The sequence below is a fragment of the Entelurus aequoreus genome, linkage group LG12, assembly GCF_033978785.1.
Source record: "Entelurus aequoreus isolate RoL-2023_Sb linkage group LG12, RoL_Eaeq_v1.1, whole genome shotgun sequence".
Lineage (NCBI taxonomy): Eukaryota > Metazoa > Chordata > Actinopteri > Syngnathiformes > Syngnathidae > Entelurus > Entelurus aequoreus.
Window position 1 is genome coordinate 20,810,576 of NC_084742.1, and position 15,846 is coordinate 20,826,421.

A 15,846-nucleotide genomic window follows, 5' to 3' on the forward strand; every position below is an offset into this window, starting at 1 on the left:
TATGTATGTTTGTACAGTGAATGTATATGTACAGTATGTATATGTGTATGTTTGTATAATGAATGTGCGTGTGGATGTACGAACTTTGAGTATGTAAATATGTACTGTATTTGTATATGTATGTGGGAGCGTAGGTACCTATGTATGTGTGTATGTATGTATGTGAGTATATGTGAATTTGTGTGTACAATACATTTGACTCCCAGTGTGTGTGGGAGCCAGAGTACGGCCCCAGCCTCCCTGAGAGCCCAACCCACAAACAGTAGGTGTGATGCCCAAGGAACCAGGGACCACCGCCCCACGCAGCCAAGCAGGACAGTCACAGGAAACCCAGAGCCCGGCCCACCGCGCCGCCCACAAGGGCCAGCAGCAGACCGCAGACAGACGCACCCGGCAGAGGACAAGGCACGAGAAAAGCAGGGGACAGCCAGACCCCGAGCCAGCGAGAGACCATACCCCACACGGGCAGAAAGGCGGGACGCCCCGCCCGAGGGGCCCAGAGACTCCCCGCAACCGGACGGGAAGACCGCCCCCGCCCCACCGGCAACCGGGCCCCCACGAGCCCACCCCCCACCCCCGGAGAGCGCGGCGAGGCCAGCCCCCGGCCACCCCACCCAAGCCGGCCGCCACAGGACCACCCAGCACGGGGCCACGGGAACCACAAACCCCACCCGCAGGGACCCCAACAATGGAGATGGAACAACCAGCAACCGCCCCGCCGAGTCCCCCCCCTAGGTAGGGGGAAATAAAAAAATAAATTAAATAAAATAAATAAAATATATTTAAAAAATAAATAAATAATTAAATATATATTTTTTTTAATTAAATAAAACACACACAAGGTCACTACCCCAACAACTGGCCGACTCGCAGCACCTCGGAAAACCTTGCAGCACCAAGCTACCACAATAGACGCAGGGACTAGACCCAGCAGGCCCCAACCAAGACGGGCAACCGGAAGGGATGGACTTGTCTAAGTCTAAGATACAAAGAATTGCTATTGCGACATCCAGTGGACACATTTAGAACAGCTGTTTCTTTAATTAAGAAATTTCAGCTTAATTTTTTTACTTAGCAAACTCATCCCGCGGGCCGGATGAAAACTGTTCGCGGGCCTGATTCGGCCCTTGAGCCGTACGTTTGGCACCCCTGTTATAGAGGTATTATTATCAAAGTCCCGTTGGTTGTACTTATTTGTAGTGGTGCAGAAGTGGTGTCTAATCTTTTGGCAACTAGATGGGGAGGACTAATTATTAGAAAGACGTTCCTCTCCACCTGCTCTTCCAGATGGAGTCAGTCCCACTGCTGCTCCACTCTTTGATTTATATGGCAACCCGTTCAGCCAGGTAATTACCTGCTAAGCCTCTCTCATGCTAGGACGTCAAGAGGTTAGGACAAACAGAAGAGATCCAAGCGAACACGGGCAACAAGCAAGGACAGTGTCTTGATTCCTTCTCTTGCCTTGTTGGGGACACGTAAAGGTAAGAAACACAATTAGAACCAAATGAGGACATAAATTGTACAACAGTTGATTTACGGCAAAATTTGTAATCATCTTAGTGATTGACACCATGTCCAAGGCAGTAGAAAGAACTTCTTCTACAGCGTCTGCAGACTCCACTTCAACGGATGGGTACATTTTACACTTTCAAACATTATCATGAGCACTTCTGCTATTTCACACCATAAAAACACTCACCCAGTTTGTTTCCATGTTTGTCCAGTAAAAGCGGGACTTTCTCGTCTCAGGGGTCTCCATCCGGCTCGGTGTCAGAGACGCCAAAGAAGTCCTCCAAAAAGTCCAAGAAATCCACAGACAGCATGACCAAAGTCTACAATTCTGTGCTCCACAGTGTTTTTGGAGCTGTAAGTAGACAAGGATCACATTATTTTCAATAACTATATCTACAGTATTAAAATAAGTATGTGATATATTACAAGCTTTGATCTTGAGAAGGTAATCACAAATGTCAGACATCATAGTGGAGTCAAGCAGCACACTGGCTGGTTGATCCTTCTAAACCTGCTGCATGCAGCATTAGCTCCTCATTAACAGGAGCTCAACGGCATTGTTAGCATCACTGAAAGGTTACTAACTGGTTTCATTTGTAAATCACATGAAATCAATGACAGAACATTTAAACATATGACATGAAAAAGTGTTTTTAATGTAATCCCTTTCTTTCAACAGGAAAGAGAATTAGCACAAGGTGAATTAGACGGTAAGTTTCGCTGATGAAATGCAACATATTTGCAGTAAAACAAAAACAGAAACCCTGCAGTGACAGCTGAATACTGTAGAGAAAGGTGTGATTTGCGATAATAGCTTAGTATCAGAGATAGATCCCCAAGTCACAGCCCGATTAAAGTCAATTAATTAATAAACTCTTCGAAGTGCTTTTCTTTGAACATGTGAATCCTCTTAAAGAGCTGCAAGAGGCCTTCAAGGAGTTTGACTATGACCAAGATGGCTACCTGAACTACAAGGACGTGGCAGAGTGCATGAGGACCATGGGATACATGCCCACCGAAATGGAGCTGCTGGAGATAGTGCAACAGATCAAAATGAGAAGTGAGTTCACGTACATCGGGGTGTCTAAGGTGTGCTATTAAATATACATTTAAACAAAGTATGTGTGAATGTGAGCATGAATGTTGTCTATCTGTGTTGGCCCTGAGATGTGGTGGCGAATTGTCCAGGGTGTACCCCGCCCTCCGCCCGAATGCAGCTGAGATAGGCTCCAGCACCCCCCGCGACCCCAAAAGGGACAAGCGGTAGAAAATGGATGGATGTGTTGTATATAACACACATTTTCTGTCAGCTATCACAAAGCTAAGCTATGTGCGTTTTGTTGAGCTTACCTACTTTGGATGATTTTTTGCCTTCTTTATTGTACAAAACGCATCGATCCCCTGGAGCCTGCAATAAGCACATTTATAGCTACGCAATTAATCAAGTTCATGTTTCCCGTCCAAAGTGGGCGGACTAATGGACTTCGAGGACTTTATTGAACTGATGGGTCCCAGAATGATGGGAGAGACTGCAGACATGCTGGGTCTCAAAGAGCTCCAGTCAGCTTTTCTACAAGTGAGAATGACAATAATCCTCATTTTACATATTTCTAAATAATGTAATACGGTGCACCAGGAAAGTATTCACAGCGCTTCACTTTTTCCACATTTTGCTATGTTACAACCCTATTCCAAAATGGATATAGTTCATTTTTTGTTCTCAAAATTGTACACACAATACCCCATAATGACATTTTTACATATGTTTGCAAATGTATTAAAAAAACAACTAAGAAATCACATGTACATAAGTATTCACAGCCTTTGCCATGAAGCTGAAATGTGAGCTCATCACGTTTCAACTGATCATCTTTGAGATGTTCCTACAGCTTAATTGGAGTACACCTGTAGTAAATTGAGCATCATGCTATTGGGATGTTTTTCAGCAGCAGGAACTGGGAGACTACTCAGGCTAGATGCAAAGATGAATGCAGCAATGTAGAGACATCCTGAATGAAAACCTTCCTCCAGAGAATTCTTGAACTCAGACTGTGGGCAAGGTTCATCGGTAAGCAGGACAATGACCCTAAGCACTCTGCCAAGATACCAAAGGAATGGCTTCAGGTCAACTTTGTAAATGTTCTTCAGCAATGTAGAGACATCCTGAATGAAAACCTTCCTCCAGAGCATTCTTGAACTCAGACTGTGGGCAATGGTTCATCGTTAAGCAGGACAATGACCCTAAGCACTCTGCCAAGATACCAAAGGAATGGCTTCAGGTCAACTTTGTAAATGTTCTTGAGTGGCCCAGCCAGAGCCCAGACTTGAATCTGATTGAACATCTCTGGAGAGATCTGAAAATGGCTGATGGGGCTTAAGAGGTGCTGCAAAGAGGAATGGGTGAAACTGCCCAAAGATAGGTGTGCCAAGCTTGTGGCATTAAATTAAAAAAGACTTGAGACTGTAATTGCTGCCAAAGGTGCATCAAATAATATTGACCTTAAGTTGTGAATGCATATGTTCATGTGATTTCTTATTTTATTTAACTTTTAATACATTTGCAAGGGAAAAAAACAACTTGTTTACATTGTCAGCATGGGGTACTGTTTGTAGAATTTTGAGGACAAAATTAATGTATTACATTTTGAAATAAGGCTGTCACATAAAATGTGGGAAAAGTGAAGCACAGTGAATACTTTCCTAACGCACTGCAGATATCTGTGCATTTCTTAGCGAGAAACGTAACACTTTTTTATAGATGATCATTCTTTTGCACACATTGCTCTGTTCATGCGAAGTTTGACTTGGATGGAGACGGGAAGATCACTCACGATGAGATGAAGGAGGCAGCCAAGAGCCTTCTGGGCGAGAAGCTAAAGAAAGGAGAGCTAGAGGAGATCCTGAAGGAGTTGGACATAAATGCAGACGGCAACATTGACTTTGAAGGTTAAAATGCTGAAGGTTGACTCACACGTTCAAGCATTTCACTTTTGTAAACTTACTGTGTTATCTATGCTCTCCTCCTCAGAGTTTGTCATGATGCTCTCCATCCGCTAGTGTCAAGGGGTTTGCACTCCTGTAACTGAACCATTGCAAATACAGTAAATCCAACAATGACATATTAATTGTAACTTTGTTGTAGTGCAAGACGCAACAATACATGGTTTGTCTAAATGGTAAATGGGTTATACTTGTGTAGCGCTTTTCTACCTTCAAGGTACTCAGCAATTTTGACACCATTTCCACATTCACACACACATTCACACACTGATGGCGGGAGCTGCCATGCAAGGCACTAACCACGACCCATCAGGAGCAAGGGTGAAGTGTCTTCCTCAAGGTCAAAACGGACGTGACTAGGATGGCGGAAACTGGGGATCGCTGGGAAAGTTGTCAGCATGGCCGCTCTATCAACTGAGCCACACCGTCCCCAAATAATAATGAAGGCAGAAGAGAACAACTTGATGTGTAAATAAGTGCATAACATGTTTTCTTAATTTAATAGACATTCAAACGTTGTCTTCCTTTGTTACCTTTTAAATAAATTTAAAAAAAACTTCCTACACAAATATCACCTCTTTTGTCATTAGCTTTATTCAAAATCTGTCAATATCATGTTAAATGCAAATAGTTTTATATATAGCTTCAATAATAAATTAATTCCTGGTCTGTTTGTGCAGCTCATATCTTTTGAGTCTTGAACATGAAGTACAAAGTGCAGCAGGGACAAAATGTGGAGTGTACTTTCATAAATCTACATGCTTAAGTTTATCATTCACTTTAAATGTTAATGCACATACTTGGAAAGAAATGCATAGCATGCTTTACACAAGTTAAGTCAGTTGTTCACTAAGCGTGTGCATGTTATCGCCTGCTCGAGTGACACAGCCAAACTGGATGCTTCTTGAGATGCAAATAACAGTCACTGGATTGTTAACTTGAGCTGAAGATCTCAATATTGTGTTACATTGTTATTGTGGCACTGCAGTCACTCAAATCACATTCCAATATAATCAGCAAGGGGCCACAATGTCAATATTTTCGGGCAAACCCGTTTTGTTCATTGCTCTCCAACTTTTGGTCCTTCAGTCCCCTGAAAAGTTTAAGTTGTAAGAACGTTCATGTGTCTATTGGAGAGCCAACCTATTAATGGTAAGATTGTCCACAATCTTAGGATACATCTACATGTCTCCGACAAGTTCATCAGTAAACTCTGCCATGATGTCATGCACCCAGATGTCTCTTTCTTCCTGCGAGGTATCGACCAGGAAGACCGTCAACTTCCTGTCCCATGCGTTAGCGACGTCCTGCGCAGCCTCCAGCTGGGCCACGAGGGGCTTCTTTTCCACGTGGTTCCTGAAGACAATGCAGGCTTCCTCAGACCACTGCCTTGTCTTCACTCCTGTAGGTTGAGACAGTTGTGAGGATGAAGCTGGCCACCATGTTTGACTTGGGTAAAAAGGATAGAGTGGCATGAGAAGCTCAAAAAAAGGTCAAGATTTGTCCTTTTGGACTCACCAGCCAACTGAGCAGTGACTCCTTGGAAGGGCAGCTGTCTGAACTCCCTGTTCAGAACCCTGAACTGCGTGCAGTTGACCAGCTCATGCTTACCGTAGTCCAACTCGTACACAGACACCTGCCCATTGGTGAGAACACCCTTCACTAAAACCCGATACCAGCTGCAAAGAGGAGATGGTGGCTCAGATACACTTAAGGAGAGCACAGCTGCTTCTGTTTGTCTTGTTATTATCAAGTCCACATTGATTCATACCCAATTAAAGCATGGCTTAACTCACTCGTTCGCCACCTTAGCAGCGTATATCTGATTCTTCTCCACATTTAGAGGTGTTTCATCAGTTTGGTTGTAAAAGAGGATCATCTCCTCCATCATCGCCACCAGTTTGTACATGTCCCTCCAGGGCTGCAGCACAAAATGGCCTGGATGACATGCCACCGACACATACACATCCATGTTGTTTCCTGAGAAAGACACCTTTCTATTTAAATGAACTGCACAGGGAGCCTTTATGGTGATTATGACCTGCAGGGGGCAGCTCTATCAGTGGTGGCAGCTGGATAGAAGGACAAGAGGGTTGGGCAGTCTGAGATGGGCTGGTGGTGGTTGCGTTGCCGCCTCCAGTGGGTCCTGACAGAACCCTTCTAAAATGAGTCTTGGCTGGTATCGAAGTGGACTTTGGATTGCCGTTGGTGATGTCAGTGTTGCTTTGCGTTTTGGCAGGGGCAGTGAGTGTGGAGAGCTTGACGGGACTGTTGGATAATAAAAGGGATTTCAACTTTGTGACAATCAGTGAGGTCGTTTTTGTGCAACCAATAAACATACGGACAGGGAGAGGTGAAATGTGAGTGTGAGAGACCTGTGGCTTGTCAGGAAGACATCAGGTTGGCGTTTAAACAGATCAGACTTCGCCATCTGATGGTTGAGACTGCAGGCTGGGTCGTGGAAGTTCTTATCAGTGAAGAGGTGAACGTAGACACAATGCTTGCTTTCATCTACCTTGGCCACCTTAAGTGGGAGTTTAAAGGGGTATATATGATGAAAGAGGGACATGAGAACAAAACGGAAGGTAGAATTACATCAAGATACCTTCATGCTGCAGTCAGTGGCGTTAAGCACCTTCTCTCGAAGCCACTGGACAGTGTCTGGAGTCCAAGACCCGATGCTGACAGACAGGCCTGCCAGGCAACACTTGACAGCCTAAACACCAAAGAGAATATTTGGAATGATTTTATATCCTTTAACTCTTTTTTGGGATTCAAACGGGGCCAACCTGTGGTGGAATGGCCATGAAGTCACGGAGGAACTTCTGTGGGATCTCCCTGAGTTCAAACACCTCCACTGAAGCCTGGACTCCCACATCAATAAAGAGGATGTCCAACACTCTGCTGCCATGCAGATTGGTGATCTAAACATAAAAAGTCAAGCATTAGGTACACATGTAATATCCTCAAACTTTTTTCAGGCCGCACTTGTCATTAATCTCATAGTGTACATATTATTCTGGCTGTTGGGTGAATATTTGTTATACATGAGTCACAGGCCATCTCACCTCAATACGGGACCATTTCCCTTTGTATCGAGCCAGACATCTTTTGCCGCAAAATGGTCTGGACACTAAGAACTCCGACGTTACCTACGAGAATTATATATTTAATTACACTGTATATTAGATTTGTAGTAAGAGAGTAAATACGATTTTTTGACAGGGACTCCACATAGCTAGACTTAAAACGTTGTTTACCTAAACACTGACGTAAAGTCTTAAAGGAGAGAAGTGGCACCAGGCAGCTCACATCCTAAGTGGCTTGGCGATGCATCAAATCCAGATTATCAACCTAATCTCAATCTGTCCACTAATTTGAGACGGCACAGACACATTCCAAGATGCGTACATGGCAGTCACATTGTGTTAAACATCACAGGAGATACAACAATGAAGTGTAAATGTGATCATGCTATAATAACCATGTTGTGTGGTAGCATGAATGTTGCAAGAAGGCCAATCCCTTTAGGTAAAATCATGTACACTACGTGTGGCATGGAGTTTACCTGCGAGTGAAGGTATTTCTCAATGTTATCCAGTATTTTGTTGAGTTTGGCAAGACCTCTGGAGGGCAGCTGACAGAAGATTGTGCCGTCGGAGCAGACGCTGCTGACGGTCATATTCATGTAAGTGCTGTTAACCTGAGGAATACACTTAATTTAAGTCCAGCATGGTGCAGACATGCAGAAAAGCCACCACTTTCACCATCACTCTCCCCTTTACCTGTAGGGGACTGGTCAGTGTCTTGTCCTGCAGGGCTTTCATGCAGGTTGCGTTAATGTTGACGTCGTCATCCTGCGAAGTGTCATACAGGATCACCAGAGGGGTCTGCCCTCTTTGCAAGATTTCAGCCAAAAGGATCCTGCCACTCGCCATCACCTCAAATTTTTTCAGCACGGCAGGCTCCTGGCAGAATGGCTCCAAGCCTGTAAATAAATTATGAGTGACAAATATTTAATGAATTGGGTGTAAAACAGGAAGATATACAATAATAAAGATGAAGGTTTTATTATTGATTTTGGTCTCACCGGCTAGTTTGCACTTGGTTGACTGGAAAGGGAGTTTGAAGAACTTCTCATCCAGCTCAAAAAGCTTGTCTTTGCTGATAACCTCTGAGAAGCCATGGTCAACAAAGTGCACCTATAAAGCCAAGTTAATATCAATTTCGATGACATGTATTGTATTTCAACTGTGAGCGGGCAGAAAAAAATATTAACATTAAAATACAATCTAATTTTCGATTAAAAAAAAAAAAATCACTTAATGAGCTGCACTTTTATTTGCATGATGGCCAACTCTTCTGCCTCGTTCTACCCATTTGGGTAAGAGCTTCACCGGCCAGGGCAAGTTGGCTGTACGGTCCTGGTTCTACCCTCTGACCGCCTGACCCAAGCGGCAAGCCTCTGTGATTCAATCAGGTCACGGGAGGAGCGACGGCATAAATCACCTGACTTTTATCTGGATTTATCTTGATAAAGTGCATGAAAGTACATTTGAGTAAGCGAGCAAGCCATGTTTTTTTCTTTTTACCAAGGCAGTCCCCCCGTCAACTGTCCTCCCAATGAAGATCAGCAGAATGGGTATTAGGGACTTAATGATAATAATAATGATGATTAAACTGTGATTTCTTGGCCCTGAGCATGGTCTGTGAGTGAGTGTGTTTGTGCGCATGCATGTGTGAAACAAATAATCCCAGATTAATGTAATTTCTAATCCAAGCAAAAAAATTGTGATTGACAAATGTTGCAGAATTCTATCCTAACAGTTCAAGTTTCACAAAGTCAGTGAATCGTGCGGCCCTTTGCACTGTAAACCTGTCTAAAGAGTTGGAAAGCTTTCATTACGAAACAGTGGTGGTCCTTGGCGGCTACTCACCTTAACCTTATCTGCCATGATCTCGCAGACTTGTGCCCTTAGAACTTCCTCCTCCTCCTCTGCCCTGACAGCCACAAGTTGGCCCAGGCATGGAGACAATAAAGGAGTCTGCTTTCTCTTGTCCAGGCCATAAAACTCCCTCATTTCATCCTCCATAGACTCCTGTGCCTGTGAGTAGCTCTCACCTATGTACCTTCACAAGGAGGAGACTTCTGTCAATCAGATCTGTCCATTTAGTTCTGCTTAGACAGCTCTCTTCTACCTGAGAATGACTTCATTAGTGTTGGTGGCTTCCACCACCAAGACAGAGGGATACTCCTCTTTTGGGATCTGCAGGGAAGGTACAGAGTGATCACAGAGTCTCCTCTCAGGTTCCTGCACCTTCTGCTCATCCTCGCTGGCCAACGATCCTCTCTTGTTACAGATCTCGTCTTCTCTTCCTCCCCCAGTGCTGCTCTTCCTGTAAAGGATGGCCCTCTTGGGGTTGTCAGGCATCGGGTAGTCAATGGTACAGATGTCTGAGAGGAGGTGAAGGTTCTCGAGGACGTGTTCAGGCATTTTAGTCTGATAAACAGATGAGAACAAAGGGATTTACGGCCAAAATGTCCTGCCAACCACACTGTTCACCCTTCAACACTGACTTTATAGGTGTCCTGAAAGAGTTGGGGCAGCGCATGTGCCCAGAGGCCGCTGGAATACTTCTGCAGCACCTCATCCAGCTTCAGCTTTAGCTCAGGGCTAAGGGTGGAAGGCGAGGAGGAAGGACTATGGGATGACAAGGATGTTGATGGAGGAGGGTGAGCGCCAGAGCGCCTCAGTTGGGGTCTCTGTTGGACAGAGGATTGCGAGGCCTTGTCTGCTGGGGAGGTAGAAGATGGGACACAGCCTGAAGTAGGGTTTGAGTTGAGGACTAGTGAAGAGGGGGATGCGGTGGTCTGCTCCTTGGCGGGGTAGAGAAGTAGCTCAGATGGGTTACTGCTGCAAGTTCTCTCAACCTTAATGAAGAAATTGGACCCACTGATTAGACAAACACTTGTTATGAGCCTGCTGCAGTGCAAGCGCCCATTCACGTGCTGCTAAGCAGCAGTGAATGGGCGCAATGCAAGCAGCCCATGTTATTATTTTGTAATATTACTCTACAGGATTATGTTGCAGAACATACAGTGCATATGTGTGTCCAGGTCTCCAGGTCTTTGACGGTCTCAGGAGGCAGGTCTCGTTTATAAAGCTCTTTGTAAATCTGAGGCAGCTTGGAGACCCAGAAGCCATTGCTGTACTTAGCCAGGATCTCCTTGATACAGCTCTGGACTTGCTGAGGGTTGTAGACTTTTCCTTTGCTTGAGCCCAAATTCTCCTTTATATTAGAGGGTGCTAAAGGATGAACAACCAAACACACACACTCATAAATGAACACTCTAAGTACTTTGATATTTTACACTTCGAAAGCATTGTGCCCTTTTAAACTTCCATCCATCCATCCATTTTCTACCGCTTGTCCCTTTTAACACAGTTAGTTGGCACTTTGGTCACCAAATTCACAACACTACTTACTCAGCACATTGCCAGAAAGTCAATAACATATACTTTCCTCACTCACAGGAAGTGTAAATCAAGTCAACCTTTTCAAGGTCACAGCTAAAAGCTGTTATTAGAGGGACTGTTTCTCTCTTTTCTCTACAGTCCCTAGTTTATTTAATGAGATCAATTATCTTACTTACGGCTGATTTGTTGGGAATTTCTGGACAGATGAGCATGTACCTCCTTCTGAAATCGCGATGGGAGTGTCATTCTCTTTTCTGACCTGGACACAGGACCACATCATCTCTGAAATAGAACTTGGCTAGCACTATTGGCTTTGTGACAAATTCTAAAAGTATTGTGGGAGACAATTACAGGATTATAATGTAAACACACCATGTGATGCTGTTTCAACAAACAACATTTTAAATACAACTTGTATACATTTACTTCTTCCTGCATGTGGACATGCACACACATGCACACAATGTGATAGAAGAGCCCTGCTGTCTAGAGAAAGGTCTATTCTAGTGGGATCCCCAATCTACTGAATGTGCTGATTCACTCGGTATTGGTTTAAATGTGTTAATCTACCACATAATAGAGGGGGGATTAGGAAGGTTTACACTTTATGCCCTGCCAATATACTGGGCGGGGAACATGATTTACATTGTTATGTTTAGAGATACAAGCCCACCAGACAACCATGGTGACAGTGGGGTACATCAGTTAATACTAAATGAGCAAACTGAACATTTGATGGAGTTTTTTCCATCGAGGAAAGAACCAAGAGCCGCATGCATTGCAAATGATATTACCTGTAGGGTGTGCTCTGATTGGACATCTTTAGTGATTGGACCGTCCTGCCATCCGTCTGGCCATCGTTCACATCCCTCGATTGTCTAAAGTCTCCATACCCCGCCCCTCGACCGCCGCCACCTCGACCTCTGCCCCCGCATCGTCCACGGTGGCTTGGCTGCCTCAGGGAGTTTTGCGGTTTTGCTGTAGGCAGCACACGTACAGACACACATACAAAATGGTGAGACGAGGCAGTGTCTCTGAATGGAGGGCATGTGTGTCATGCATGAGACACAATGGGTCAAAACTAAGCATGTCTACTCTTACACTCACTTGTCAGGTTTAACATGCACCTTGTACACTCTTTCAGTCCTCAATGTATTTCAAGTGAGGCTATTAACCTCCTAATTACTTCAAGAGGCATGCATATGTACAATGATAACAATTTGAAAATAATCATATGGCAAAGCATCACCTCACTGGGATCAAGTCACAGTCCGAGGTCTTACTCTCCCTGAATATCAAAATCCCAGTGATGCACAAATCAGCCTTTGTTGCCTAGCGCCAAATCCTCAACTTCTGTAGGCTCGCCGTCATTGTCCCCGGATGACTCCTCTCCTTTCCTGTCATATGTCCACCCTACACACCACCCTTCTGCATTCTGCTGCATTTCTTTTTTTCAGAAGTCCCTTCCTTCTACGCCCCCCTCCCCACTACCACCTCCTCAGAGTCTGAGAATATTCTGCTGATTCATACTCTCTAGTGGGGGCACTGCAAATCTTAGGACGGAAAGAGTGTGTGCACCACTCAAACAGTTTTCAAATGCATGAGGGCTAACCATTTATGAGGAGCAGGGTGGCTGGTTTGACCCTCATTTGGGTGTTCACCAGGTGGGGTCGCCCAGTCTTCTTGGAGCCCTGCTGGCGAGCCATCACCTGGGTAATGTGGGCCATTTCTTTGTCCACTGAAGCAAAATACACCACCTGGAGACACACAAATTCAGATACAAATCTTTTACGTTCAGTTTTCCAAGTATTCTCCTTTGACAGGATTAGTAGTGAGTGAAGTATATTTATATAGCGCTTTTCTCTAGTGACTCAAAGCGCTTTACATAGTGAAACCCAATATCTAAGTTACATTTAAACCAGAGTGGGTGGCACTGGGAGCAGGTGGGTAAAGTGTCTTGCCCAAGGACACAACAGCAGTGACTAGGATGGCGGAAGCGGGGATCGAACCTGCAACCCTCAAGTTGCTGGCACGGCCACTCTACCAACCGAGCTATACTGCCCCCGTAACCGTGTACCTCTCCAGAGCGGCTTGGTTCCACGCGGACCACGGAGGGCATGCTGGCGAGCAGAGAGTCCAGATGATTGTGTCCCATGTGTTTATGTGGAATCTGTTCGCCGGTCAGCTCCTTGTACTCGAACTGAAGACGGGACAGTGACATTCCACCCTTGTTGGCTTGGAGGATAATCGTCACCATTTTCTTTACCAGCTCGTAGTCTGACATCTTCAACGAAAACATTTACCAAAAATGTAAGTTTTGTACAAATACAACCAGTTAAAACACAAAACTCAATAAAGTATTTTAGTTTTGTTTTCCCCCAAACATGGGATACATTGACACACTGCATTAAGATTTAGTTAGGCATGTTTCATTTTGATACTAATCAGATTACCAGTTTGGTAAAGGTTTGTGTTTTGAATGTAATATAGTAATTGTCCTGAAATCACACAGTAAACAGTCAAGGAATCATGCAGACATAATTCTGTTGAAATGCAACAAAGTCAGTACATTCTTTCTGAGAAGGAAAGCACTCCATTTCCCACAAGGAGGTGCTGCCAACCCGCCATGCAAAGGAATTCACATTATACCTTAAAAATGACCAAATAATATCCACATAATTTGATGACGAGATTAACACATTTGGAATTGGGGATTTATAGACACGCCCTGGACAGTATCCTCTTCGCGTTCTTATGGCAATAGATTATATATCAAACGAAATAACTGGTTTATGTTGCTTTGACCCCCCCCCCCCCCCCGCCCCACCCACACACACACACACACACACACACAAATACAAATGCATTACCTATGCATTTTTGAGTACCATTTGACAACAATGATAGAAACATGCAGTCAGCCAAGCACTCCTGTCAGGAACAAAAAGGACGACTTAAAAAGTCTAGCCTCCAGGTTATGCCGTATTGTTTCACTTTTGAAGAAAAGAAAGCGAAGGAATGACGTAACATGGCACACCCGATCAGCACCAAACTATCCGAATGACTTTCGTCAGCAAACACAAACACAAACAGAAGGTTTGTTAAGTTATATCGCAAGTATTTACAGATGGGCTGTCTTGTTGACATTAATTAATGCACGTGTGACTAAATCGGATCGTTAAAATGACATCGAATTTACAATCTCATTATGGCACAGAAGCAAGCTAACCACACAAACGTGCAAACAGAGACATTTCCTTCAAAACAACAACAATATGAGCCACGTTTAAGGTTCACGCAAACCCATTTCCTACTATATTATTTTATTTTGTAACTGCAATACCGGAAGTTACATCTTAACTTAAATAGCTTTGAAATACCGAGTCATCTAAGGATATAACGACAAAAGACAACCAACAACTTAAACAAGTTTTAGTAAAAGTACCCATAAAAATCATAATAAGTTAAAAGTGTTGTACCTTGTGCCCCAAAACGTGAAGTTTGACAGATCAGGTTTAGGGCGCTGCAGTGCTGTCACCACCACAGGTCTGAGCGGCCGGATCTCTGGACCCGGTGTGTCCGGTTAGTCACCCCGTGCAAGTGCAGCCTCTCCTCCGCTATCTGATTGGTCAGATTTACCCTGGATAATTCCACGTCAGTGTGTACGAACAAGAGAAAGCTATTCTGAAAAACAGGAATCGATCTGTTAGAAAAGTGAAATAGTAATGCTTGGTTATAACTCGTGTAATAAGGAACATATGAGGTGGTATATTTCAGGGCTGTGTGTTTTATACGGGAATGCCAATAGAGGGCGCCTTGAAACCAGATTGTTCTAGAAGCCAAAGAGCGCCGACACCTGTTAACAAAGAGGCTGAAGTTCGCCGGCATTTTTCTCACGGTCGTTTTTACATTTCTCTTAGACATACCAGAGATAACTAGAACAAAAAACATTGCATTTACATATTTTTAAGAGCTGTACAAATACTATTGATGGGAGAAAATGTGCCGAGGCGTGTGACGAGTAATGGAGGGGACGTTGCCGCGAAGCGCGTATGGAGGCTTGCTTCATTTAGGGAAGGAGCCGGAAATGATGACGTGAGAAGCCTCATTGCCAAGTTGTACCACGTGACCGCTTCTGGACGCGGGTCAGCTTTGGTTCCCGCTTGTATCACGTGACAAACAGTTCTGCCGGCCGATTAGACAATTCATAAACCGCCCAAACTCCATTGAAAATGTGGGCTTTTGATACTTGTGGCCAGTTCGGAATCTGGATAGAGAATACAATTTTTTTTTTAAATGTCACTAGAATCAAAGAAGGACGAAACTGAATCCAAACAAACCTAATATCCATGTAATGACTATTAAATAAACACATTTTATCGGTGATGTCATCAGACCTTTGGTAGCACAATGGCACGCACAACCTCTTTATAAGACGTGGGTTCGATTTTCGGCAATGTTAGTTCTCAAATTTGTTTATTACTGTAAACATTATCATTATATTTATTAAAGTAATGCATTCTGTATGTATTCTTTTTTAACCAGCTATCAGAAAGCAATAGCTGGATGATGAAGAGAGTTTGAAAAAAAAGAAATAAATCGCCTAAAACCAAAAATAAAAATGTTCTAAATCTCCTCTGTTCTGTACATCATTGACCAAGTTACATAATGTCATCTTCCGCTTTATGGCAATTGCTCAAGGTGACAGAAAAAACAATATACAACCTGCCCTATCATATATGATTCTACCATGTTGGCAAAAAAACCCACAATATATATATATATATATATATATATATATATATATATATATATATATATATATATATATATATATATATATATATATATATAT

At 43.6% G+C, this 15,846-nt stretch overlaps 2 protein-coding genes across 7 annotated transcripts; one reads left to right on the forward strand and one right to left on the reverse strand.

Moving 5' to 3' along the window:
* The first annotated feature begins 1,323 nt into the window (after positions 1 to 1,323).
* Positions 1,324 to 5,172, forward strand: LOC133661732 (calcium-binding protein 4-like). 3 transcript variants are annotated; one of them, XM_062065149.1, is made up of 8 exons: positions 1,330 to 1,481; positions 1,561 to 1,633; positions 1,725 to 1,866; positions 2,192 to 2,222; positions 2,429 to 2,572; positions 2,979 to 3,088; positions 4,311 to 4,458; positions 4,541 to 5,172. In XM_062065149.1, the coding sequence occupies exons 2-8, from the start codon at positions 1,572 to 1,574 to the stop codon at positions 4,567 to 4,569; spliced, it is 666 nt and encodes a 221-aa protein (XP_061921133.1). In that variant the 5' UTR covers positions 1,330 to 1,481; positions 1,561 to 1,571; the 3' UTR covers positions 4,570 to 5,172. The 3 variants fall into 3 exon arrangements, with proteins under 3 accessions (XP_061921134.1, XP_061921133.1, XP_061921135.1); XM_062065151.1 differs by having other exon boundaries at positions 1,336 to 1,481; positions 1,750 to 1,866; XM_062065150.1 differs by lacking the exon at positions 4,541 to 5,172 and having other exon boundaries at positions 1,324 to 1,481; positions 4,271 to 4,452.
* On the reverse strand, positions 5,060 to 15,046 carry tdrd7b (tudor domain containing 7 b). Of its 4 annotated transcripts, none has more exons than XM_062065146.1 (21): positions 14,848 to 15,043; positions 14,471 to 14,675; positions 13,069 to 13,275; positions 12,604 to 12,748; positions 11,786 to 11,969; positions 11,168 to 11,250; positions 10,612 to 10,820; positions 10,091 to 10,444; positions 9,712 to 10,013; positions 9,450 to 9,642; positions 8,603 to 8,714; positions 8,298 to 8,500; positions 8,081 to 8,215; positions 7,581 to 7,664; positions 7,302 to 7,436; positions 7,118 to 7,228; positions 6,888 to 7,036; positions 6,554 to 6,780; positions 6,309 to 6,492; positions 6,031 to 6,191; positions 5,060 to 5,914 (listed from the first exon to the last, which is right to left on the reverse strand). In XM_062065146.1, exons 3-21 carry the CDS (start codon positions 13,273 to 13,275, stop codon positions 5,694 to 5,696), a joined length of 3,399 nt encoding a protein of 1,132 aa, XP_061921130.1. In that variant the 5' UTR covers positions 14,471 to 14,675; positions 14,848 to 15,043; the 3' UTR covers positions 5,060 to 5,693. The 4 variants fall into 4 exon arrangements, with proteins under 4 accessions (XP_061921130.1, XP_061921129.1, XP_061921131.1 ...); XM_062065145.1 differs by having other exon boundaries at positions 14,786 to 15,043; XM_062065147.1 differs by lacking the exons at positions 14,471 to 14,675; positions 14,848 to 15,043 and adding an exon at positions 13,862 to 14,115.
* Positions 15,047 to 15,846: the final 800 nt, after the last annotated feature.